This window comes from Leopardus geoffroyi, chromosome B1 (assembly GCF_018350155.1).
Source record: "Leopardus geoffroyi isolate Oge1 chromosome B1, O.geoffroyi_Oge1_pat1.0, whole genome shotgun sequence".
Classification (NCBI taxonomy): Eukaryota; Metazoa; Chordata; class Mammalia; order Carnivora; family Felidae; genus Leopardus; species Leopardus geoffroyi.
The window spans coordinates 143,863,921-143,890,667 of NC_059327.1; the positions used below are offsets into that span (position 1 = coordinate 143,863,921).

General features: G+C 38.0%; 2 protein-coding genes across 3 annotated transcripts in view; one reads left to right on the forward strand and one right to left on the reverse strand.

The window, feature by feature from the left end:
* The window catches only part of ART3 (ADP-ribosyltransferase 3 (inactive)), a 141,625-nt gene that overhangs the window by 71,354 nt on the left and 43,524 nt on the right, over positions 1-26,747 (reverse strand). The window lies entirely within an intron of this gene.
* Positions 15,003-16,993, forward strand: CXCL11 (C-X-C motif chemokine ligand 11). Its single transcript, XM_045473715.1, has 4 exons — positions 15,003-15,140; positions 15,714-15,840; positions 15,956-16,028; positions 16,260-16,993. Exons 1-4 carry the CDS (start codon positions 15,080-15,082, stop codon positions 16,299-16,301), a joined length of 303 nt encoding a protein of 100 aa, XP_045329671.1. The 5' UTR covers positions 15,003-15,079; the 3' UTR covers positions 16,302-16,993.

Here is a 26,747-nt window from a genome sequence, read left to right on the forward strand (position 1 = left end):
CGCCTCAGTTTAAACCCCAACATGGACATTTTCTAGCTATGTGACCTTTTTTTTTAATATATGAGATTTACTGTCAAATTGGTTTCCATACACCACTCAGTGCTCATCCCAAAAGATGTCCTCTTCAATACCCATCACCCACCCTCCCCCCCTCCCACCCCCCATCAACTTTCAGTTCATTCTCAGTTTTTAAGACTCTCTTATGCTTTGGCTCTCTCCCACTCTAACCTCTTTTTTTTTCCCTTCCCCTCCCCCATGGGTTTCTGTTAAGTTTCTCAGGATCCACACATAAGAGTGAAAACATATGGTATCTGTCTTTCTCTGTATGGCTTATTTCACTTAGCATCACACTCTCCAGTTCCATCCACATTGCTACAAAAGGCCATTTCATTCTTTCTCATTGCCACGTAGTACTCCATTGTGCATATAAACCACAATTTCTTTATCCATTCATCAGTTGATGGACATTTAGGCTCTTTCCATAATTTGGCTATTGTTGAGAGTGATGCTATAAACATTGGGGTACAAGTGCCCCTATGCATCAGCACCCCTGTATCCCTTGGGTAAATTCCTAGCAGTGCTACTGCCGGGTCATAGGGTAGGTCTATTTTTAATTTTCTGAGGAACCTCCACACTGCTTTCCAGAGCGGCTGCACCAGTTTGTATTCTCACCAACAGTACAAGAGGGTTCCCATTTATCCACATCCTCTCCAGCATCTTTAGTCTCCTGATTTGTTCATTTTGGCCACTCTGACTGGTGTGAGGTGATATCTGAGTGTGGTTTTGATTTGTATTTCCCTGATGAGGAGCGACGTTGAGCATCTTTTCATGTGCCTATTGGCCATCCGGATGTCTTCTTTAGAGAAGTGTCTATTCATGTTTTCTGCCCATTTCTTCACTGGATTATTTGTTTTTCAGGTGTGGAGTTTGGTGAGCTCTTTATGGGTTTTGGATACTAGCCCTTTGTCCAATGTGTCATTTGCAAATATCTTTTCCCATTTAGTTGGTTGCCTTTTAGTTTTGTTGATTGTTTACTTTGCTGTTCAGAAGCTTTTTATCTTCATGAGGTCCCAATACTTCATTTTTGCTTTTAATTCCCTTGCCTTTGGGGATGTGTCAAGTAAGAAATTGCTATGGCTGAGGTCAGAGAGGTCTTTTCCTGCTTTCTCCTTTAGGGTTTTGATGGTTTCCTGTCTCACATTCAGGTCCTTTATCCATTTTGAGTTTATTTTTGTGAATGGTGTGAGAAAGTGGTCTAGTTTCAACCTTCTGCATGTTGCTATCCAGCACCATTTGTTAAAGAAACTGTCTTTTTTCCATTGGATATTCTTTCCTGCTTTGTCTAAGATTAGTTGGCCATAATTTCGTGGGTCTAGTTCTGGGGTTTCTATTCTATTCCATTGGTCTATATGTCTGTTTTTGTGCCAATACCATGCTGTCTTGATGATTACAGCTTTGTGGTAGAGGCTAAAGTCTGGGATTGTGATGCCTCCTGCTTTGGTCTTCTTCAAAATTACTTTGGCTATTCGGGGCCTTTTGTGGTTCCATATGAATTTTAGGATCGCTTGTTCTAGCTTCGAGAAGAATGCTGGCGCAATTTTGATTGGGATTGCATTGAATGTGTAGATAGCTTTGGGTAGTATTGACATTTTGACAATATTTATTCTTCCAATCCATGAGCACTGAATGTTTTTCCATTTCTTTATATCTTCTTCAATTTCCTTCATAAGCTTTCTATAGTTTTCAGCATACAGATCTTTTACATCTTTGGTTAGATTTGTTCCTAGGTATTTTATGCCTTTTGGTACAATTGTGAATGGGATCAGTTTCTTCGTCTTTCTATTGCTTCATTATTAGTGTATGATAATGCAACTGATTTCTGTACACTGATTTTGTAAGCTGCAACTTTGCTGAATTCATGTATCAGTTCTAGCAGGCTTTTGGTGGAGTCTATCGGATTTTCCATGTATAATATCATGTCATCTGCAAAAAGTGAAATCTTCATCTTTGCCAATTTTGATGCCTTTGATTTCCTTTTGTTGTCTGATTGCTGATGCTAGAACTTCCAACACTATGTTAAACAACAGCGGTGAGAGTGGACATCCCTGTCGTGTTCCTGATCTCAGGGAAAAAGCTCTCAGTTTTTCCCCACTGAGGATGATGTTAGCTGTGGGCTTTTCATAAATGGCTTTTATGATGTATAAGTATGTTCCTTCTACCCGACTTATCAAGGGTTTTCATTAAGAAAGGATGCTGAATTTTGTCAAATGCTTTTTCTGCATCGAATTGACAGGATCATATGGTTCTTATCTTTTCTTTTAGTAATGTGATGTATCACGTTGATTGATTTGCGAATGTTGAACCAGCCCTGCATCCCAGGAATGAATCCCACTTGGTCATGGTGAATAATTCTTTTTGTATGCTGTTGAATTCGATTTGCTAGTATCTTATTGAGAATTTTTGCATCTATATTCATCAGGGATATTGGCCTGTAGTTCTGTTTTTTTACTGGGTCTCTGTCTGGTTTAGGAATCAAAGTAATACTGGCTTCATAGAATGAGTCTGGAAGTTTTCCTTCCCTTTCTATTTTTTGGAATAGCTTGAGAAGGATAGGTATTATCTCTGCTTTAAACGTCTGTTAGAACTCCCCTGGGAAGCCATCTGGTCCTGGACTCTTATCTGATGGGAGATTTTTGATAACTGATTCAATTTCTTCGCTGGTTATGGGTCTGTTCAAGCTTTCTATTTCCGCCTGATTGAGTTTTGGAAGTGTGTGGGTGTTTCGGAATTTGCCCATTTCTTCCAGGTTTTCCAGTATGTTGGCATATAATTTTTCATAGTATTCCCTGATAATTACTTGTATTTCTGAGGGATTGGTTGTAATAATTCCATTTTCATTCATGATTTTATCTATTTGGGTCATCTCCCTTTTCTTTTTGAGAAGCCTGGCTAGAGGTTTATCAATCTTATTTTTTCAAAAAACCAACTCTTGGTTTCACTGATCTGCTCTACAGTTCTTTTAGATTCTATATTGTTTATTTCTGCTCTGATCTTTATTATTTCTCCTCTTCTGCTGGGTTTAGGCTGTCTTTGCTCTTCTGCTTCTATTTCCTTTAGGTGTGCTGTTAGATTTTGTATTTGGGATTTTTCTTGTTTCTTGAGATAGGCCTGGATTGCAATGTATTTTCCTCTCAGGACTGCCTTTGCTGCATCCCAAAGCATTTGGATTGTTGTATTTTCATTTTTGTTTGTCTCCATATATTTTTTAATTTCTTCTCTAATTGCCTGGTTGACCCATTCATTCTTTAGTAGGGTGCTCTTTAACCTCCATGTTTTTGGAGGTTTTCCAGACTTTTTCCTGTGGTTGATTTCAAGCTTCATAGCATTGTGGTCTGAAAGTATGCATGGTATGATCTCAATTCTTGTATACTTATGAAGGGCTGTTTTGTGACCCAGTATGTGATCTATCTTGGAGAATGTTCCATGTGCACTCGAGAAGAAAGTATATTCTGTTGCTTTGGGATGCCGAGTTCTAAATATATCTGTCAAGTCTATCTGATCCAATGTATCATTCAGGGCCCTTGTTTCTTTATTGATCATGTGTCTAGATGATCTATCCATTGTTGTAAGTGAAGTATTAAAGTCCCCTGCAATTACCACATTCTTATCAATAAGGTTGCTTATGTTTGTAATTGTTTTATATATTTGGGGGCTTCCGTATTCGGTGCATAAACATTTATAATTGTTAGCTCTTCCTGATGGATAAACCCTGTAATTATTACATAATGCCCTTCTTCATCTCTTGTTACAGCCTTCAATTTAAAATCTAGTTTATCTGATGTAAGTATGGCTACTCCAGCTTTCTTTTGACTTCCAGTAGTATGATAAATAGTTCTCCATTCCCTCAACTTTCAATCTGAAGGTGTCTTCAGGTCTAAAATGAGTCTCTTGTAGACAGCAAATAGATGGGTCTTGTTTTTTTATCCATTCTGATACCCTATGTGTTTTGGTTGGCGCATTTAGTCCACTTACGTTCAGTGTTATTATAGAAAGATATGGGTTTAGAATCATTGTGATGTCTGTAGGTTTCGTGCTTGTAGTGATGTCTCTGGTACTTTGTCTCATAAGATCCCCCTTAGGATCTCTTGTAGGGCTGGTTTAGTGATAATGAATTCCTTCAGTTTTTATTTGTTTGGGAAGACCTTTATCTCTCCTTCTATTCTAAATAACAGATTTGCTGGATAGAGGATTCTTGGCTGCATATTTTTTCTGTTCATCACATTGATGATTTCCTGCCATTCCTTTCTGGCCTGCCAAGTTTCAGTAGAGAGATCCATCACGAGTCTTACTGGTCTCCCTTTATATGTTAGAGCACGATGGGGCGCCTGGGTGGCGCAGTCGGTTAAGCGTCCGACTTCAGCCAGGTCACGATCTCGCGGTCCGTGAGTTCGAGCCCCGCGTCGGGCTCTGGGCTGATGGCGCAGAGCCTGGAGCCTGTTTCCGATTCTGTGTCTCCCTCTCTTTCTGCCCCTCCCCCGTTCATGCTCTGTCTCTCTCTGTCCCAAAAATAAATAAACGTTGAAAAAAAAAAATTTATATGTTAGAGCACGTTTATCCCTAGCTGCTTTCAGAATTTTCTCTTATCTTTGTATTTTGCCAGTTTCACTATGAAATGTCGTGCAGAAGATCGATTCAAGTTATGTCTGAAGGGAATTCTCCGTGCCTCTTGGATTTCAATGCCTTTTTCCTTCCCCAGACCAGGGAAGTTCTCAGCTATTATTTCTTCAAGTACACCTTCAGCACCTTTCCCTCTCTCTTCCTCCTCTGGAATACCAATTATGCGTAGATTATTTCTCTTTAGTGCATCACTTAGTTCTCTAATTTTCCCCTCACACTCCTGGATTTTTTTTTTACCTTTTTCTCAGCTTCTTCTTTTTCCATAATTTTATCTTCTAGTTCACCTATTCTCTCCTCTGCCTCTTCAATCCAAGCTGTGGTCATCTCCATTTTATTTTGCAGCTCATTAATAGCATTTTTTAGCTCCTCCTGGCTGTTGCTTAGTCCCTCAATCTCTGTAGCAATAGATTCTCTGCTGTCATTTATACTGTTTTCAAGCCCAGAGATTAATTTTATGACTATTATCCTAAATTCACTTTCTGTTATATTGTTTAAATCGTTTTTGATCAGTTTGTTAGCTGTCGCTATTTCCTGGACATTCTTTTGAGGGAATTCTTCCGTTTCATCATTTTGGATAGTCCCTGGAGTGGTGTGGAATTGCAGGGCTCTTCCTCTGTGCTGTCTGGAGTAACCTGTGCTGGTGGGCGGGGCCGCAGTCAGACCTGATGTCTGCCCCCAGCCCACTGCTGGGACCACACTCAGACTGGTGTGTACCTTCTCTTCCCCTCTCCTAGGGTTGGGATTCACTGTGGGGTGGCGTGGCCCGTCTGGGCTACTTGCACACTGCGAGGCTTGTGGTGCTGGGGATCTGGCGTATTAGCTGGGGTGGATTGGCAAGGTGCACAGGGGCGGGAGGGCAGGCTCAGCTTGCTTTTCCTTCGGAGATCCACTTCGGGAGGGGCCCTGTGGCACCAGGAGGGAGTCAGACCTGTCGCTGGAGGGATGGATCCACAGAAGCACAACGTTGGGTGTTTGCTCGGTGCAAGCAAGTTCCCTGGCAGGAACTGGTTCCCTTTGGGATTTTGGCTGAGGGATGGGTGAGGAAGATGGCGCTGGCAAGCGCCTTTGTTCCCCACCAAGCTGAGTTCTGTCATCCGTCCGGGGCTCAACAACTCTCCCTCCCGTTGTCCTCCAACCCTCTCACTCTCCAAGTAGCGCTGTTAACTTATAACCTTCCAGATGTTAAGTCCCACTTGCTGTCAGAACACACTCCGTCCAGCCCCTCTGCCTTTGCAAGTCAGACTCGGGGGCTCTGTTTTGCCGGCCGGCTGCCCCTCCACCCTGGCTCCCTCCCGCCAGTCCGTGCAGCGCGCACCGCCTCTCCGCCCTTCCTACCCTCTTCCGTGGGCCTCTTGTCTGCACTTGGCTCCGGAGACTCCGTTCGGCTAGTCTTCTGGCGGTTTTCTGGGTTATTTAGGCAGGTGTGGGTGGAATCTAAGTGATCAGCAGGACGTGCGGTGAGCCCAGCGTCCTCCTACGCTGCCATCTTCCCTTCCTCTTGAATCGCTATGTGACCTCTTAATAACCACATAACACTGGGCTTGTTTTTTACTTCTCTGTGTCGAGTTTTTTTTTTTTTTTTTAATGTTTATTTTTGATAGAGACACACAGTGCGAGCAGGAGACGGGCAGAGAGAGACAGAGACACAGAAACTGAAGCAGGTTCCAGGCTCTGAGCTGTCAGCGCAGAGCCGGATGGCAGGACTTGAACCCACAAACTGTGAAATCATGACCTGAGCAGAAGTCAGACAGCTAAGTGAGCCACTCAGGTGCCCCTTTCTGTATCCAGTTTGCTTATCTGCCAACTGGGCATAATAATAGCTCCCCTCCCAAGGTTGTTGAGAGGAATCAAAGAGTAAACAGATGCATAGTCTGGCACATAGTAGGCACTATATAAGTACTAGGTACTATTTTTAACTTCTGAGTTAATTTTAGACTTTTACAAAGTTGCAAAAATAGTACAGTGTATCCTTATCTCCCTCACTCTTCTTTTCCCACTGTTAACATCTTATGTCACCTCAGTACAATTATCAGGAAAAGAAAATGAACATTGGTGACTAAACTACACACTTTACTGAAGAAATAATTTCACCGATTTTTCCACCCATGTCCTTTCTGCTAGGATCCTATCCAAGACCCACACTGTATTTCATTATTTCTTCTTAATCTGCCCCAGTCTGTGGCAGTTCTTCCTGGCAGACACAAACTTAACTAAATGATTAAAATGAGTATTAATAGTAATAAAACATATTAACATTATGAATTCCTTTATATGATACACTGAGAAACACATAACCACATTTTCCAGTTTTCTTGCCAAAAAAATGCATAACCTCATTGACATAAAAATAAGCCAAAATTGTGAAACATTCTATAAAATAACTGATCAGTATTACTCAAAAGTGTCACTATTATTTTTGATTTGATAAAAATTAAGAGTAAATTATCATGTTAATGAATATCTGTAAGCCATGAAAACTTCCCAAAGTTTGACTACATTTTCTTTAATTCTAATTTACAAGTAGTTCTCCACTTATCAGTGGAACTTAATTCAAAAATTCAGGGGCGCCTGGGTGGCGCAGTCGGTTAAGCGTCCGACTTCAGCCAGGTCACGATCTCGCGGTCCGTGAGTTCGAGCCCCACGTCAGGCTCTGGGCTGATGGCTCAGAGCCTGGAGCCTGTTTCCGATTCTGTGTCTCCCTCTCTCTCTGCCCCTCCCCCGTTCATGCTCTGTCTCTCTCTGTCCCAAAAATAAATAAACGTTGAAAAAAAAAATTTTTTTTTTAAATTCATTTGAAGACCCATTATTTTTTTTTATGTTTATTCAGAGAGCGTGTGCACATGAGCAGGGGAGGGACAGAGATAGGGAAAGAGAGAATCGCAAGCAAGCTCCAGGCTGTCAGCACAGAGCCCGATGAGGAGCTCAATCCCACGACCATGAGAGCATGACCTGACCAAAATCAAGAGTCAGGTGCTCAACCAACTGAGCCATCCAAGCACCCTGAAGACTCATTATTTTCGATCGAGATGATTTTTTCCCCCCACAACAGGGTCTATATTTCAAGTCAAGAGGTAATTCTATTTTAGCAGGCTTATGAAGTAACTCTACTTTAGCAGACTAGCCTAGAAATCCAACTAATCTAGTATGTATTATTTTTCTAGGGAGAAATATACTACAGGTCTCAACTTAAAATGTCAGGAATACATTTCTTTCTTATTCACTCTGTCCCCAACCTGATGGGCAACAGGAACTCTGTCTCTTTCCTGGTCTATCTAAATACATTCAACATTTCAATATTCAGCTGCTGTTAAGTAATAATACTTGTTGTTAGCAATTCCCAGGACTGCTCTCCACTTACTCTTAAAACTGCCTCTTTTCCATAACTCTTGGATTCCTCGCCATTTGAACCCTATTTCCGAACCCTCAATTTTGGCAATATGTTCAGAGCCTTGAACATATTGCCAAAATTGAGGGTTCGGAAATAGGGTTCAAATGGCGAAGAATGGCCTACTGCACTGACATTAGCTACTTACTACCTAAGACCAGAGTTTCTGTCCATCTCAGCTAATTGTTAAAAGAACATAGGCTTCTTTCCTTTTTGTCTATACTTGGAGTAAGTATCAGTTGTACTGAAGTTTTCTAAGGGTCACTACTGCTACCCATGATGGAGAAATAGAGGATAAACATTACTAACAAAGGGGAAATTTTAAGAAGTCTCACAGCGTAAATTAAATGGAGCTCTAGACATTCTCAAGCTTTCTTAGCTGCTTTCTCACCAGGACTCTCAGATTCCATTTATTCAAAACTGTTCCATACTTAGTTTTCTACTTCAATCTTCTTTGGAGTTTTCTGTTTTCAAAGGTGGCCTGTATCTAGGAGTTACAAAGTCAGACCTTTGAAATTGCCTTTCACGCCCCTCTTCCATCACAGAAGAAGGGAACGCAAGTGTGCTTTATCATTGCTGTTGTCTCAACTCTGCAACTTTAGTACTAAAGTGTTACTAAATGTGTTAAATTTTTTGAAGGAGGGTTACATAATCTCTTGAAGCCTCATTTTCTTCTTTAAAAAGCAGGTGGTAGTACCCTCTCTTGCAGGATTATTGTGAGCACTAGTGAGACACTATGTACAATACATAGCATATGGCAGGCATCCAACAAATGACGGCAGGGCAGTTTTGGTCTCTATAGCCAATCCTGTTACCATTATTCAGCCCATAACTGCTACAGATGCAAGGTGAAAGGCAGAACTAGAGCTGATGAGTGAGCCATGCTTCCCTAACCACACCTCTGAGTGCTCACCTACCCCCACATTAAAAATAAGAATAGGGCAGTTAGGAAACATAGAAAGTAAGGTAGGATAGATATGTTTCTAAGATGGAACCTTTCAAGAAGTTAGGAAAATCTTAGAAATGAGAGTAAAGTTTTGTTGGCTTTTTATAAAAAAGGAAAATGGCATTCAGCATAATATACAAAATAAAAATAATACACAGCCCATCTGAATATTTAAGAATTGTTTTCTTAAACAATTGTTTCCTTTCCAAAAGAAAGTCATTTATTCTAAGTATCAAGATAATCTAAGAAATATTTGTAACAAAAATATCCTTCCAGTCCTTCTGTTTTTATAGTCTTATCTATATCTATTTAAAACATTACACTGACTAACCTTTAGCTGCAACTGGCAAGCCACATGTACCAAAATGCTCCTTATAAATGGCTATTTTACTTATCTTACTAAAAAATATATGCAGTACAAATAAATCCAATGCAGCTTCATACCTTACACACATAGCTCCTCTAACATGCACATGCGGGACTCATCTCTCCAGGAACAATCCTTTTGTGCAATACTCTTTTTCCAACCAGCCCTGAAATAATACCAGCCAGGTCTATTTTCTTCTCTTTTCCAACTTTTCTGAAGAGCAATGGAAATAAACTAATGATAAGTAAAGCTACTGCACAATTTTCCCTTACTGAATGAAACTTTTCAGTTAGTTGTTTGTAGTTGTTCATTGCTAATCTCTCACATGTTTCTATCCCTTAACAATAGGGCATGTTGTTTCCCAACTTGGAAAATTAACATGAACATCCACATTGACCTGGCAGTTGTAGACTGCAGTCATTTTCCAGGCGGCCAGTTGAAGGCCACACACAAAGCTGCCTTTGTTGTGAGAAAAATAATTTCTCTGAAGTTTATGGTGGTATTGAAGTTGCTCTGTACAACCCACTGCTCCTGGCCCAATACATGCTACTGGCAGCATTCTGTGAGGAGTATAGAAGACATGGGAAAGAGGGTTAATCTATTTAATGATATAATAGAACTTGATTGTCTCTTCTTCTGGGTTCTAAATTTTAACATTTGAGGTTTTTAAATTTTACCTTAATTTTAAAGGGAAGTAATTCATTGTAAACCCCTATTCTTTTTTTCCTTCTGAATTATTGAAAAAACAAATCAAGTAGTTTCTTTGACACTTGCTAATTATAACCTACTAAAATAACTTGGCAGTAAACCTGGCAAAAAGTAACATGCCAAGGCAAGTAAATTTGGCCCTAAAAAACACAAACAATATTTATATGCTATGCTTTGCCAGATTTTAAAAGGCAAATAATGATTGTTATTTGATAACTCTCATTCCAAGAAGGTAAACATTAGCCTTCCTTTCCGACAAGGAATGGTAGATCAAAATCTTAATTGACTAATTTCCAAGAAAATGAAAAAGCTGTATTTCAATAAACCACCTGTAGCTTAGCTATTCCTGGAAACCCTCTCCTTTGCAATAAATTTAATTAAGACAATGGAAAACCACCATTCAACTCCAGGAACAAGATACAATAGATAGCCTGTATCTGATGATGAACAAGCATAGTTAAGAAGCAAAGTAAACTGAAATGTAACTATTTTTCAAATCTTCGATCACTGGAAACTTAAAGCTTATTTTTTTCTCTTTGTGTTTATCTTTCAGATGTCTTTCCTTTAAAACCAGAACTTTGGTTGAGTTCAGTAATCTTTCATACAAGATGTGCCAAGATTCTGATTCCATTATTTCTGGCATTCTGAGAAGGAAAAGAAAGATAAATGGTTAGCAGTGGCTCTCTCAAGCATGGAAAGGTCAGTATGGTGATGATGGCTACTGAAGGAATAACACAGAGACAAAGGGTTTACTAAATGAAATGAGAAACACATTTGATGGAATGAACAGCAGGCTGGAAGAAGCGCAGGAATGAATTAGTGACCTAGAAAACAGAGTAATGGAAAGTAATCAAGCTGAAGAAAAGAGGAGAAAGACATCTACAAAGTGGAACAGACTTAGGCAACTCAGTGATTCCATCAAATGTATAACATGTAAATAAAATAACATTCTTCCAAAAGAAGAGTAAAAGGGGCAGAAAAATTTATTTTAAGAAATTATTAGCTTCACTAATCTGGGAGAAGGAAACTAATATCCAGAGCCAGGAGGCACCAAGAACCCACAACAAAATCAACAAAAGCAGATCCACACCAAGACATATTGTAATTAAAATGGCAGAATGTTGAAAAATTAAGCATCAAGACCAAAGAAAACAATTACATACAAGGGAAATCTCCTAACTCTATCAGTGATTTTTCAGCATAAAGCTGGCAAGCCTAACAGGAGTGCTGAATGGGAAAAAATCTAGAGCCAAAAATACACTATCTAGCCAGGCTATCATTCACAATAGAAGGAGAGATAAAGAGTTTTCCAGAAAAACAAAAATGAAAGGAGTTCATGGACTACTAAACTAGACCTGAAAGAAATATTAAAGAGGACTCTGAGTGGAAAGACCAAAATGACAGTATGAAAATAAGAAACACAAAAGCAGCAAAAATGAATATTTCTATTAAAAAAATCAGTCAAGGAACTCACAAAATTAAAAGATGTAAAATATGACACCATATACCTAAAACATGGGGATAAAGGGACTAAAAATTGGTTTCAAATTTAAAAGATCATCAACATAATATAGATAGCTATATGCACAAAAGATTACATACAACCATAATGGTAACAATAAATCAAAATCCAGTAATAGACATGCAAAGAATAAATAAAAAGAAATGCAAATGTAACACTGAAGAAAGCCAGCAAACCATGACAGAAAGAGAAGAAAGGACTGACAGAGTAGGCAGTCAGTTAGACATGAGCTGGAAGCAAAGGCAGTAAATAACAGGTGACACATTAGAAGCCTCAAGGAATTTCTGGGTTCTCTTATTCTATTCCATTGGTCTATGTGTCTGTTTTCATGCCAATACCATACTGTATTGATGATTACAGATTTGTGATACAGGCTAAATTCTGGGATTGTGATGCCTCTAGCATTGGCTGTCTTTTTTAACATTACTTTGGCTTTTTGGGGTCTTTTGTGGTTCCATACAAATTTTAGGATTCTTTGTTCTAACTCTGAGAAGAATACTGGTGCTATTTTGATTGGGATTGCACTGAATGTGTAGATTGCTTTGGGTGGTATCGACATTTTAACAGTATTTGTTTTTCCAGTCCATGAGCAAGGAATGCTTTTCCATTTCTTTGTGTCTTCTTCAATTTCTTTTATAACCTTTCTATAGTTTTCAGTGTTCAGTTTTCTTTTACCTCTTTGGTTAGGTTTATTCCTAGGTATATTATTGTTCTTGGTGCAATTGTAAATGGAATCAATTCCTTGATATCTTTCTGTTGCTTCATTATTGGTGTATAGAAATGCAACCAATTTCTGTACACTGATTTTATGTCCTGCGACTCTGCCAAATTCATGTATCAGTTCTAGCAGTTTTTTGGTGGAATCTTTCTGGTTTTCCATGTATAGTATCAACCTTGCCATTTGCAACAATGTGGATTGAAATGGAGGGTATTAATGCTAAGTGAAATAAGTCAGAGAAAGATACCATATGATTTCACTCATGTGTGGTATTTGAGAAACTTAACAGAAAATCATAGGGGAAGGGAAGGAAAAATAAGATACAAACAGAGAGGGAGGGAAAACCATAAGAGACTCTTAAATACAGAGAACTGAAGGTTTGTGAGGGTGGAGGGTTGGGGGTGGGGAAAATAGGTGATGGGCATTGAGGAGGGCACTTGTTGGGATGAGCACTGGGTGTTGTATGTAAGTGATGAATCCAGTAAATCTACTCCTGAAGCCAAGACTAATGGAATGAAAACAAAATAGTTTTTATTATCAGATATTATATACCACCTTACTAAAAACCGCTAAACTGTATACTTTAAAAAGGTAAATTTTGGGAGATCTAAATTATATCTCAATAAAAATTAGACTGTGAAAATAATAAAGATTAAATTAAAAAATTTTTAGTTTTTAAAAGAATTTTGTATGTGGAATATATGTAAATAAGTATGTGATTTCAGGATAAAATGTAAATGATAATTCTCAAAAAGAAGCTCAATAATAAAAAATAATCACCTGAAAACACTAAACTATCTATATATCCCAGATTATGTAACAAAATTAGGCTATATTCTCATCTTACAAAAGGAGGAACTACAAGCTACTATTTAATTGATGTAAATAGAAAAGGTAACAAAAATTTTAAAGATTACTAGCAAAATGTAAAACAATGTATTCTTTTCAAGTCACGTAAGAAAAATGTTAAAGAAAAGAAATTTAAATGAGAAAGCAATCTGTGAATGCAAACCGCTGCCGTGCCTATGGAAAAAATAAGAGATTCCTCAAAATTTTAAAATAGAACTACCATACGATCCAATAATCACACTACTGGGTATTTAACCGAAGAATACAAAACACTAATTCAAAAGGATATATGCAACCTTATTTATAATAGTCACAGAAACAGCCCTAGTGTCCATCCAGAGATGAATGGATAAAGGTGATACACACACACACACGAAATATTACTCAGCCATAAAAAAGAATGAAATCTTAATCTTGCCATTTGCAACAACATGGATGGATCTAAAAAGTGTAATACTAAGTGAAATAAGTCACTCAGAGAAGACAAATACCATATGATCTCACTTTTATATGGAATTTACGAAAAACAATGAAAAAAAAGACACAAACCAAAAAACCGACCCTTAACTATAGAGAACAAGCTGACAGTTACCAGAGAGGAGGTGACTGGGGGGAATGAGTGAAATAGGTGAAGAAGCTTAAGAATTCATCTATCATGAGGAACACTGAGTAAAAGTAAGTAATTTTTTAATCACTATATTGTACATCAGAAACTAATAGAACACTATTAACTGTACTGTAATTTAGAAAAAAGAAAACAAAAAATAGCAGGAAAGCATTTTTAAAAGTTTACAGACACCAGTTATCCGCTAAATAATTAAATTCACCCATTAAAAGTCCTTTAGGTATGACATTTTAAAGTATCTGCATATGATCCATTTATTCTTTTTTTAGTATTTATTTTTGAGAGACAGAGAGAGAGAGACACAGAGTGAGCAGGGGAGGGGTAGAGAGGGAAGACACAGAATCTGAAGCAGGCTCCAGACTCTGAGCTGTCAGCACAGAGCGCAACACAGGGCTTGAACTCACAAGCCGTGAGATCATGACCTGAGCCAAAGCTGGACGCTTAACTGACTGAGCCACCCAGGCACCCCAGCATATATGACCCATTTAAAACAAAAAGCTCTAGAAAGCTTAAGTGGAAAAGGTAAAGATACATAAGAAAAGATGGTCATTTTTTTTTTTAAATCCACAAGTCCCACAACTTTCTACAGTAAATAACAGTGCTAAAATATATGTAAAGTAAAAACTGTTAAATGTGCAAAAAGAAATGGATATAAATTCAGAAGTACAGGGACACTTGTTTAAATGTGCAATTATAGTCAGCATAAATATAAATAAGGTTAAATAAATGTCATTTGATGTCAAATAAGGTACCCCTTACAGGTGAGAATCTGGACCTAAAAGCAAAAGTAATGTGATAAAAAAAAATAAAATAAAAATGTTCTTTTATACAGTTACGTGAAGAAGGGAGGATGAATAGACTGAAAATAGGAAGACAATCTTCCTGAATGGCAATCAGAATTCATTGTTCGTTGTTAGTTCCATAATGAAATACATTTCTAGGAAATGCTACTTTGAGAAGGCTAGTTCCCATCTGGGTGCCCCTATTCTATATTTATATAGCTCTTTACTCTTTAAAAAGTGCTTTCACATTCCTATTACTTGCAGCACTGTAACATATAGGAAAGGACCGTGATATTTAGAAAATAACAAAACAGAAACTCATGGAAGCAAAAAAGCACCATGACTCAAGGAGAGGAATTCCTGTTGCCCTAAGAGGAATGCACGTGTATAAAAATGCCCTACATATGCTGATAAAGAACTGCCTTTCATGTTCAGCATTTCTATTCCCTCCAAGAAGAGTATTAATGCTGAAGCAGCAGCAACAGCAGTGAAAGACAAACATGAGTGTGAAGGGCATGGTTATAGTCTTGGCTGTGATATTCTGTGCTACAATTGTTCAAGGTATATGGTACTTTTTATTTCTTAACCTATAAATTTCTTTTCTAGTGCTTCAAATGTCTTTTCTTCCATCTTTTCCTAAAAGATTCAGTCAATTTTTATTTAACCTCATACATTAGAAGTTACTACTGCTTTGACAGAAAATGTTTGATGTAAGGCACTAGAGATGATTATTGAAACTAGAAATGATATACTTCATGGAATTTTTGATTTGGCTACAATATCTGCCAAGAGCCTTAAGCAATAATCTTAAATGTCTGTTAAGATTTATATGAGGTAATGTTATTAGCTTACTGGAAAAATTCTTGAGCCTAAAAGCAAGAGGCAAATAAGCTTAACCTCCAATAAACCTTCATGTTTCCCTTTATTCTTGAATGGTTTGTTCACAAATTTAAAGAGAAAAATCAACACCTGACTTTAGTTCCTTTCCCAGTGACAGCAGTGTCAAGTGCTATTTGACAAATTGCTATCTTTATCCTTAATGAAAACCCTGCTTATGTTTTTCACCAGGATTATAAACTACAGCGATCTGCTGCAATCATATGTATTAGTAACTGATGCTATGATCTGTTCTAGGTTTCCCCATGTTCAAAGGGGGACGCTGTCTTTGCATAGGCCCTGGAGTAAAAGCAGTGAAAGTGGCAGATATTGAGAAAGCCACCATAATTTACCCAAGTAACAACTGTAACAAAATAGAAGTGATGTAAGTAATGAACTCGCTAAAGATGACAGTGGTAGAAGCTTTTTTGTTTTGTGTTTTTGTTTTACTTATGTTTTTCCATCCAAAATTTAAGACTGTTTTGGATCTTCCTTAACAGTATCACCTTGAAAGCACATAAAGGACAAAGATGCCTAAATCCCAAATCGAAGCAAGCAAACATTATAATCAAGGTAGGGTACCAGATTACTTCCATTTTATAACTGGTTTTATCCACGACAGTTCTTTTGAAAAAACAGACAGCTGCAAGTAGGATTCTGCTATGATTTTATGTGAAGCATTTTGATAAGAGGTCTTTGGTTATAACTAGTTTTCCTCTCCTGCCATATATTTTACATGTCACCTCAATCACTTGGAAACAAGAATAGCACAATGTTTTTAAAACTCTCATTTTCTCATTTCAGAAAATTAAAAGAATGAATTTTTTAAAATATCAAGATGTATGAAATCCTGGGAAAGAAAATTTGAAAACCTAGAACAAGTTTAACCGTAACAACTGAAGTGATAAGAATTCCACAAGAGGAAAGTGATTTTCTCCTGCCTGTTGCAATGTACATTCATGCATTTCTGTGTCAATGAACCTCAGAGTTCTGATGGTTATAATTATTCTGGGGCAATGAAAACATTTCTGTCTCTAGAAGTTATGTCTCTGTACTTGATCTATCTGCCATATTACAACCTTTAGTTACAATGGAGACATAACATTCCTGGACTCAAGAAGACCTTCTAAGTCAAAAGCATACATGTGTGTAATAAACATTCCCCAAATAATTTTAATACAAATCCATTTTTTTACCCTAAAATAATACAGCACATATATATCTAGGGAAAAAGTTCTTATATATATTCCCATTTTATAAAAGGCTATAATTTACGAAATGTACTATGAAAAACATAAGCTAAGGAAAACTGGTATCAGTGCAAATATTTCATAACTGAATTAGTAGCTTTGGTCTTAATTTGATTTTTTTCAGCAACTTTTCATTGAGATGTTTTAATGCAATAAAGGTGTGTGTGTCTATTGTGTATTTTATCTATTCTTGTAAAGTGTAGCAATATTTTGGACACATTTTAAATATACAACACTTTTGTCTACCAAAAAAATGTTGAAAAATAAATATATGCAAATGTCTGGCAATCACCTTTACTTTTTGGGATTCTCTTCTTTTTTAATTTAAATTCCAATTAATTAACATACAGTGTAGTATTAGTTTCAGGTGTAGAATTCTGTGATTCATACAACACCCAGTGCTCATCACAAGTGCCCTCCTTACTCCCAATCACCTATTTAGCCTCCCCCCCCCACCACCTCCCCTCTGGTAACCATCAGTTTGTTTTCTAGAGTTAAGAGTCTGTTTCTCATTTTGCCTTTTTTTTTCCTCCCAGGTTCATTTGTTTTCTTAAGTTCCACATAAGAGTGAAATCATATGGTATTGGTCTTTCTCTTATGTCGCTTAGCATAATACTCTCTAGCTCCATCCATTGCAAATGGCAAGATTTCATTCCTCTGGAGAAATAATTCCATTTCTTCTTTATTCATCAGTCGATGGATTTGGGCTCTTTCCATAATGTGGCATTTCACAAAGTACAATATTCATTCATGATAAAAATCCTCAACAAAGTAGGGTTAGGGGGAACATACCTCAACATACTAAAGGCCATATACAAAAGACTCACAGATAATATCATCCTCAATGGGGAAAGAATGAGAGCTTTTTCTCTATGGCCAGGAACAAGGCAGGGATGTCCACTCTCACCACTGTTATTTAACACAGTACTAGAAATTCTAGCCACAGCAATCAGACAACAACAAGAAAAGGCATCCAAATCAGCAAGGAGGGCAGTCAAACTTTCACTATCTGCAGATGACACGATACCCTACATAGAAAACGAAAGACTCTACCAAAAAACTGCTAGAACTGATACACAAATTCAGTAAAGTCACAGGATACAAAATCAATGTACAGAAATCTGTTGCATTTTTTTTATTTTTTATTTTTTAAAATTTACATCCAAATTAGTTAGCATATAGTGCAACAATGATTTCAGGAGTAGATTCCTTAGTGCCCCTTACCCATTTAGCCCATCCCCCCCTCCCACAACCCCTCCAGTAACCGTCTGTTTGTTCTCCATATTTATGAGTCTCTTCTGTTTTGTCCCCCTCCCTGTTTTTATATTATTTTTGTTTCCCTTCTCTTATGTTCATCTGTTTTGTCTCTTAAAGTCCACATATGAGTGAAGTCATATGATTTTTGTCCTTCTCTAATTTCACTTAGCATAATACCCTCCAGTTCCATCCACGTAGTTGCAAATGGCAAGATTTCATTCTTTTTGACTGCCGAGTAATACTCCCATTGTATATATATGTATATACACCACATCTTCTTTATCCACTCATCATCCATCGATGGACATTTGGGCTCTTTCCATACTTTGGCTATTGTTGATAGTGCTGCTATAAACATGAGGGTGCATGTGTCCCTTCGAAACAGCACACCTGTGTCCCTTGGATAAATACCTAGTAGTGCAATTGCTGGGTTGTAGGGTAGTTCTATTTTTAGTTTTTTGAGGAACCTCCATACTGTCATTGCATTTCTATACACCAATAATGAAGCAGCAGAAAAAGAAAACAAGGAATCAATCCCATTTACAATTGTGCCAAAATACATAAGATATCTAGGAATAAACCTAACAAAAGAGATAAAAGATCTGTAATCTGGGATTCTTTTTCTTAGAAAAACACCTAACCTACTTTTTTAGTCATGCTTACACCATAAAATTTTGGGATACCTACACAGTTTTACTTTGAAAAGAATCCAAATCAGTTTTTTTCTACCAAAATCCCACAACCCTTCTTAAAACAGAAACAATCTTATGTTTTCCAAAAATTAAAATGCCTTTAAAAATTTTAACTTGTATTTCAAGAAATATACAGTCACCTGGCATCACACAGAATTGTTAAGAACTATATTATAATGGGTAGTTGTGAAAAACAACTGTCTCCTTTTTTTAAAGGGGTCTTCCTAGGTTCAAACCCCTGGAGTCTGGGTTGGAGGCCCAAGAGAAAACCAAAGGAAGATCCTTCCAGTAACCAAAGCAAGGTCTTAGCCAGACCACTCTGATCCCAGACTCTGAACTCCAGCTACCACCACAAAGATACTATCAATAGAAAAGTATTTAAAGTGACAGTAGTAGTGTAAATCAGAATAATGGCTTCCTAAGACATATTCCTGTAGCATGACTATGGATAGTCCCTCCTGCAACCTAGTTCCCTTTAGATTTTTGTCTATTTTCCAAGCCTGATTCTTCAGTCTTTCTGTAGATTCTTCAACTGACAATTAAATTTGTTTTCTCCTGAAGCTAAACAGTGTTGGTTTCTCTGCATGTAACTAAAAATCTCAGCTGATACAACACTTTATATAGACACCTATACATTTGAAAAATGAAAATATTTGTTACAGAATTATCATAATCAGGTATTTGTTAATTTAAAAACAAAGATTTTAATGTATCATTTGTGTATCTTTCCCATTGATATCGAAGAGCCAACCATAAAGAAGATCAGAGAATGGACAGAAAAGTAAATAGCAGAGCAGGGTGCCTGACACCAAACAAGCCCTCTAAATGACTGGCTTTTTTACTGGTGCCCACAAGCAATAATGAGAAGTCAGCTGTTATCCAAGATATTTGTATATAAGTCTCTATAATCTATATCACATACTTACACTATGATATATAATATATATACAGTATAAGGACATAATATATAATACAGATATACAGCATATAGATTTAAATATAGATCATAAACTTATATAAATTTCCATACTGAAATGAGACCTCTGTATCAATTCCCTGGATAGTTTTAAGACTTGGATCTAGGGGTGCCTGGGTGGCTTAGTCGGTTAAGCGTCCAACTTCAGCTCGGGTCATGATCTCTCGCGTCATGATCTCACAGTTTGTGAGTTCAAGCCCCACATCGGGTTCTGAGCCCACTTTAGATCTTCTGTCCCCCTCTATCTCTGCCCCTCCCAACTGGTTCTCTTTCTCAAAACAAATAAACTTAAAGAAAGAAAAAGGAAGCATAATGCATTGACCTTCTACCTATCCACTTTGGTATTACTTCCAACACTTAATAAATTTCTTTTTGAGTATTCTATGCAATCTTCTCTGCAAAATTTTATTTCTTCCTCCCCCCCCCCAATTCTTATGAATTCCTCTTTTTTGTTTAATTTTTCAGGCTAGGACCTACAGCACAATAAAAAAGAAGTGAAAAATGGGCATCTCTGTCTTGTTTTGTAAATTCCCAGTGTTCTTTATAATAGGTAAGACAAGTTAGCTAAATAAGCCCTTTCCTAAGTGTTATCTGCTGCATGATTCCAACCCCCAGTTCTAACAGGAGAGTCACACCTTTAGCTGCAGACTAACAGAAACATCTGACAACACAAATAACTTCATCATCCAGAAAGGAAATACTATTTGTTGCACATGGGAGAAAAGCTGAAATCTGGTCAGAGAGCGGCTACATTTGTGAAACGCTGGCTGGTGAAAAACTCATTTAGATTTGTTAAAATACCCTTCTAATCTGCTGTCATCTTTAGAACAGCCTGAAAAGTGGATGGGTTAGGTGTTACAAGGAGTACCTGAGAATAAGAAAATTGAAATGCATACAGATGTAACATTTGTCTAAGATAACAGAGCAAGTGAGAGGCAGATTTATATATTATATATCTAAATGTCTAGCCCATCTCATCATCCCATCAAGTGTGAAGAAAGCAAAACACCATATGGTCTAAAATGCATCTAAACAGAAGTTATTCTCAGCCTTCCCAATCATGATGATTTTAAGGATCTACCCACCCACTTTGCACTTTGCTCATGCTGGCTATGAATGATGAAACATATAAATAATTTAAAAGTGTGTAACCAGTATTACCAAACATCAGCTAAGAGAATCTTATGGGAGTTCAATCAAAACTATGAAAGGGAAAGCTATGCCCTCCTCTCCCACACTGTCCAAGGAATATTATACATCAAGTGAGGGAATTCCCAAGTCTACAGAAATCACTGAACTCCTGCTCACTTTTTAGGAAATTTCTTCTACGCACACTGGTTTCTCGGAAAGCATTTTTTTCTTGGTCTACAACAAATAGGTCAGAGTGCTCTGTTTCTTTTGGCCTGATGCCATAATTAGAGGATTAAAGATCAATCAGCAGCACCTGAAACTGAAACTAAAGACAGAATATTTCCTTAACTCTTGTTTTCTTTAAAAACTGGACTCACATCAATGAATACAAAGAAAGAGAACATATCCAAAGCTTTGAAAAAACTGGAGTATGAATTTAAGGAAAATTGTAATTTAGATTTTTATTCAAATGATTCATGTAGTCTTGGCTGTGGATGTAACAAGAAGAGTTGGCTTGCTATTGTTCCTAAAAGGTTGATTTTTTTTCCCCTAATTTTTCTTCATATTGATAACACAAAGTTTCTCTCCCCTGAGGCAAATCCCCATTCAAAACAAGAATAGAAGGATCCTTTGTTTTGATTCTATGCTCAGCAGACAACACTCTGATTGCTAATTCAACTTTCTAGATACCGTGATACTGGAAAAGAGTGACATGGATACCAGACTGAATATTCCCAGTCACTGGGAGATCCTAATTATAAATAAATAAATAAATAGTCTTAGTCTCCTGCAGATTTGGTCAATTGAACTAATTATTTGACAAAATTAATTCTTTACTCTGGATGATTAGGAAAAAAATGGGAGTTTCTGGACTGTAAAACTGAGAACAAGGTCCTACAGAATCCGGAAAAGGTGTTACCATTCCCATGAGATTCTACCAACCAGCCTGACTGGTTGGCTGGCTTCCTGCCACTTGTTGTGACATTTCTCTAATTGCATATGCTGCTTTCCCTTCCTGGCCATCTTTCTAAATAAATACAATATTCATGTGAGCACTCCTGATCATAAGGAGTACATTCTTCAATGAACCTCCATATTATTTATTGTCTGAATCACTCAATTGGCACTGATCATAGTTTCTTTTATTGATACTGTTTCATAATTTTTGCTCTTTGCAATTAGAATTCAACCATTAACAACAGACACTGGATCGATATATCCCCTGGGATTAGCTTGATTACTAACATAAAGTACACAAACAATGAGAACAAGCACAACTCTCATTATTCCTCCAACACTATCCATGGCCGTATATGTAATATACGCGGAAGAGTTTGCATTCCTTCATTTACTTAAGAAGCTTTTTAGGAGTATCACCCTTTGTATATTTACCCCATAGTCCTTGGAATGAAGACTCTGGACTATAGGTAGCTGAGAATATTTGTATTGATTCTACCTACTTGAATCCATACTAACTTCTGGGGAAATTACAGTCTTAAATTAAACTTCGTTCTTCAATCTAGAAAAATCAATAATACCCATATCCTAATGTAGAAATCTGAGTCAATGGAAATTCTTTTTCAAGACATACAATTCTTACTTATGTTGTTTCTTAAAGTCTGTATATATTCATCCATCTATCCATCTTCTTATCCAGTATTTACTGAATACCTTCCATATGCCAGGTGATATTCTAAATGGCTAGGGATGCAGTTGTGAATAAGACTGATAAGGTACCTGCTCTTTTGGGCCTTACATTTTATTGTGGAGAAATAGACACTAAACTAATAAAAAACAAACTAACCAAATATCAGATAAAGAGAAATACCAGGCAGAGAATTAAAGTAAGATCATGGCTGCTTTAGATCGTATGCTAAGAAAAGGCACTAAAGGGGTATCTGGGTGGCTCAGTCGGTTAAGCTTCCAACTTCAGCTCAGGTCATGATCTCATGGTTAGTGGATTCAAGCCCTCATCAGGCTCTGTACTGACGGCTCAGAGCCTGGAGCCTGCTTTGGATTCTGTGTCTCCCTCTCTCTCTGCCCCCTCCCCTGTTCATGCTCTGCGTGTCTGCCTCTTAAAAATAAATATTTTTTAAAAATTTAAAAAAGAAAAGGCACTAAACTCCAAATGTCAAGAAGGAAATCACCCATGCATAAACAGGAAAAAGCATTCCAGATAAAGAAAACAGCTAATCACTGTGACTGGAGTATAGTAGCTGAGAGAAAACAATATGAGATGAAGACGGATGAATAGGTAAGGGACAGATCACAGAGAACTCCGTTAGAAAAGTCAGTTACAAAATTAGGTTTAATTCTAAACATAACTAGAAGTTGCTGGAGGGTCATAAGAAGAGGAGTGCCATGTGACTTATGTTTTAAAAATATCCCTCTTGGGGTGCCTGGGTGGCTTAGACATCTGACTCTTGATTTCAGCTCAGGTCTTGATCTCAGGGTATGAGAAAAAAAAAATCACTCTGCTCTGCTACAGGAATGAAGAAGAATGAAAGCATACATCTAGAAAAATATTTCTACAAAAATGTTTGTGGTAGCTTTATATATAAGAACTAAAATCTGGAAAGAGATGAGGTGTCCATTGACAAGAGAATCGATAAACCAACTGGTGTATTTGTTCAATGGAATACTATGCCGCAGTAAAGACATACAAAATACTGACTCATGCAACTATGTAGATGAATCTAAAAAATATGCTGAGAGGGTTTGAGGAGGAGTTAAGATGGCAGAGCAGTAGGGGGACCCTATGCTTGCCTCAACTTTTGAACACAGCTAGATAAATATCCAATAATTCCCAACACCCAAGAAATTGATAAGAATGCTGTGAGAATAAACTGAAGAACTAGAGGGAGAAAAGAAGTCACATCGTGGAAGGTAGGAGGTATGGGGATGTGATTCTGGGGATAAAAGAACTGCGGCTACCGTGGAGGGGAAGGAACCTTGATCTCTCTGAGAGAGGAGAGAGAAAGAGAAACAGAAAGCAGCACAGGGGATTGCATAAGAGAAACATTTCCCAAAAACTGTTGACTGGGAAAACTAGAGAGCCTGATTATCCCAAGTTTTAACAAGCAGTGAAGCTCAAAGTCTGAAGTTTTAAAAGTCTGCACCACCACCAGGTAGAGCCTGGCAGGCACAGCGGTGCTCCTGTGGGGAAGGAGGGCAAAGGCCCAGAGCAGACAACGTGATCTGAGGATCCCCTAAGTCACACTGTGAGAGACAGTTTCTCCTCCTGGAGTGCACCTGGGAGAAGTGGCATGGCCTTTCAGGAGACAAAAGAGCTGATGGGCACCAATGTGCGAATTAGCATAGGAACAGAGATACCTGCTGAAAGCACCAAACTTGGTGCCAGCTCTTTGCTGTGCTTTACCATCAACCCCAACACCTGTGCAAAAGCTGCTACAGCTTTTCTGGACTAACCAGCACCAGCTGCAGAGTGGTAAGACACTCCCCCCCGAGGATCAGTGCCTGTTCCAACCTGGCCAGGTCCCCAAAAATTTGGAGTTCTGAAACCCAGGTGCATGCCTAAGAAAAAAACATGGGACTAGTGTGCCTCCTAACATGCAGATAGCTTGGACACTGGGTGAAGGCAGGGATCTGATGGAAGCTGGGGACACAAAAGGGGAAATTGTTCACTCTTCTGTGAAGGGCTTCCTGAACAGCGGTGGGTACAAACTCCCATCTCTGGGGAGGAGAGTGGGCTAATCCCCACCCTCCCCACTCCCACCCACTAGCACTGACAGACCTCAGTGAGCAACACAGCATCCCCAAGTGGAGGCTGGAGGCACTTACACCAAGCCCCATCTCCCTGCACCCTGTGCATGCATCTTTATTAGGGCAAGTTGGCCTGAGAACCAGCTCAGCAAACCCCTCCACCAGAAGACCAGCATAAACCCCTTGCACACACAAAGGCTACTGATCATAGAGTGCCGCAAAGCTTCAGCTCTAGGGGAAATAGGATCTAGCCTCTGTTAACAAGCAAACCAAAACACACCTAATTAAAACTTGCCACACAGTGGACAAGGTCCAAACACTCCCTGTGCAGGCAAGGAGAAACTGCAGTGAACTGACCTGAGGGAAAGAACAGCCAAAACACAACAAAAGAGTGCACACTTTGAAACAATTCCGAAACACAAGGCCCTAGACAGTATAGATCTTTTTCTTAATATAGCCGTTACTCTTAGGAGAATGAAATATACTAGGCTTTCCTAATACACAAAAAAACAGTGACACAGACAAAATGCCAAAATGGATGAATTCACCCCAAAAGAAAGACGAGGAAGAGCTCTAAGTCAGGGATCTAATCAAAATAGGTAAGTAATATTCCTGAACCAGAATTTAAAACAACAATCAAGGATACTAGATAGACTTGAGAAAGGCATAAAAGACACTAGAGAATCCCTTACTTCAGAGATAAAAGAACTAAAAACTAGTCAGGCCAAATAAAAAATGCTATAACAAAGATGCAAAAATGACTAGATATAATGACAATGAAGTTAGACAAAGTAGAAGAATAAATTAGTAACAGAACAGATAAAATTATATAAAATATGAACCTGAAAAGAAGAGGAAAGGGCAATTATTGGATCACAAATGCAAACTTAAGGAACTCAGCGACTCCATAAAGTATAATAATATTTGTATCATAAAAGTCTTAAAAGGAGCAAGAGGAGAAGAAGAGCAGAAGGTTTATTTGAGCAAACTAGCTAAAAGACTCCCTATCTGGAGAAGGAAACAGATATCAAATTCCAGGAGGCACACAGAACTCCCATTAAATTCAACAAAACCCAGCCAACGCCAAGACACACCATAGTAAAAAATTTTAAATATAGAGATAAGAATCCTTAAACAACAAGGGAAAAGAAATCCCTAACCTACAAGGGAAGAAAAATAGGGTTCACAGCATCTCTCTCCACAGAAACCTGACAGGCCATAACAGAGTGGTATGATATATTCAACCTGTTGAAGGGGAAAAATATGCAGCCATGAATGCTTTATCCAGCAAAGGTGTCATTCAGAATAAAAGGAGAGATAAAGAGTTTCACTGGCAGCCAAACAAAAAGGAGACCACTAACCCAGCCCTGCAAGAAATATTAAAGGGGACATGTTGAGTGGGAAAGACCAAACGCAACAAAGACTAGGGGGTAGGGGGAAACAGAAAAAAATCTCTGGAAACAGCAACTTTAGAAATAACACAATGGCACTAAATTCTTATCTAGCCATAATTACTCTGAATGTAAATGGACTAACTGCTCCAAACCAAAGAAAAAGGGTACCAGAATGGATAAGGAAACAAGACCTAACTATAAGCTGCTTACAGAAGACTCATTTAAAAATTTTTTTTTAATTTTTATTTTTGAGAGAGAGACCAAGTGCAAGCAGGGGAGGGGCAGACAGAGAGAGGAAGACACAGAACCCAAAGCAGGCTCCAGGCTCTGAGCTGTCAGCACAAAGCCCAACATGGGTCTTGAACCCATGAAACCCAATATCATGACCTGAGCCAAAGTTGGACACTTAATTGACTGAGCTACAAGGCTCCCCAGAAGCCTCAATTTAGCCCTACAGAACCTGCAGATCTAAAGTGAGGGAATGGAGAATCATCTATCATGCCAATGGACATCAAAGGAAAGCTGGAGTAGCCATACTTCTATCAAAAAAAACTAGATTTTAAGCCAAAGACTGTAACAAGAGATGAAGGGTACTATATCATAATTAAGGGTCTATCCAACAAGATCTAACAACTGTAAACATTTATGCCCCCAACTTGAAAACACCCAAATATATAAATCAATAAATAACAAATATAAAGAAACTCATTGATAATTATAATAATAATAGGGGGCTTTAACACCCCACTTAAGAAATGGACAAATAATCTAAGCAGACAATCAACAAAGAAACAATGGCTTTGAGTGACACACCAGACCAGATGGACTTAACACATACATTCAGAATATTTCATCCTAAAGCAGCAGAA

Excerpts from the sequence above, each read along its gene's own strand:
- CXCL11 (XM_045473715.1), top strand. The coding sequence starts at position 15,080 with ATGAGTGTGAAGGGCATGGTTATAGTCTTGGCTGTGATATTCTGTGCT. Across the intron at positions 15,141-15,713 it reads CTGTGCTACAATTGTTCAAG|GTTTCCCCATGTTCAAAGGG; the intron begins GTATATGGTACT and ends GATCTGTTCTAG. Across the intron at positions 15,841-15,955 it reads TGTAACAAAATAGAAGTGAT|TATCACCTTGAAAGCACATA; the intron begins GTAAGTAATGAA and ends CTTCCTTAACAG.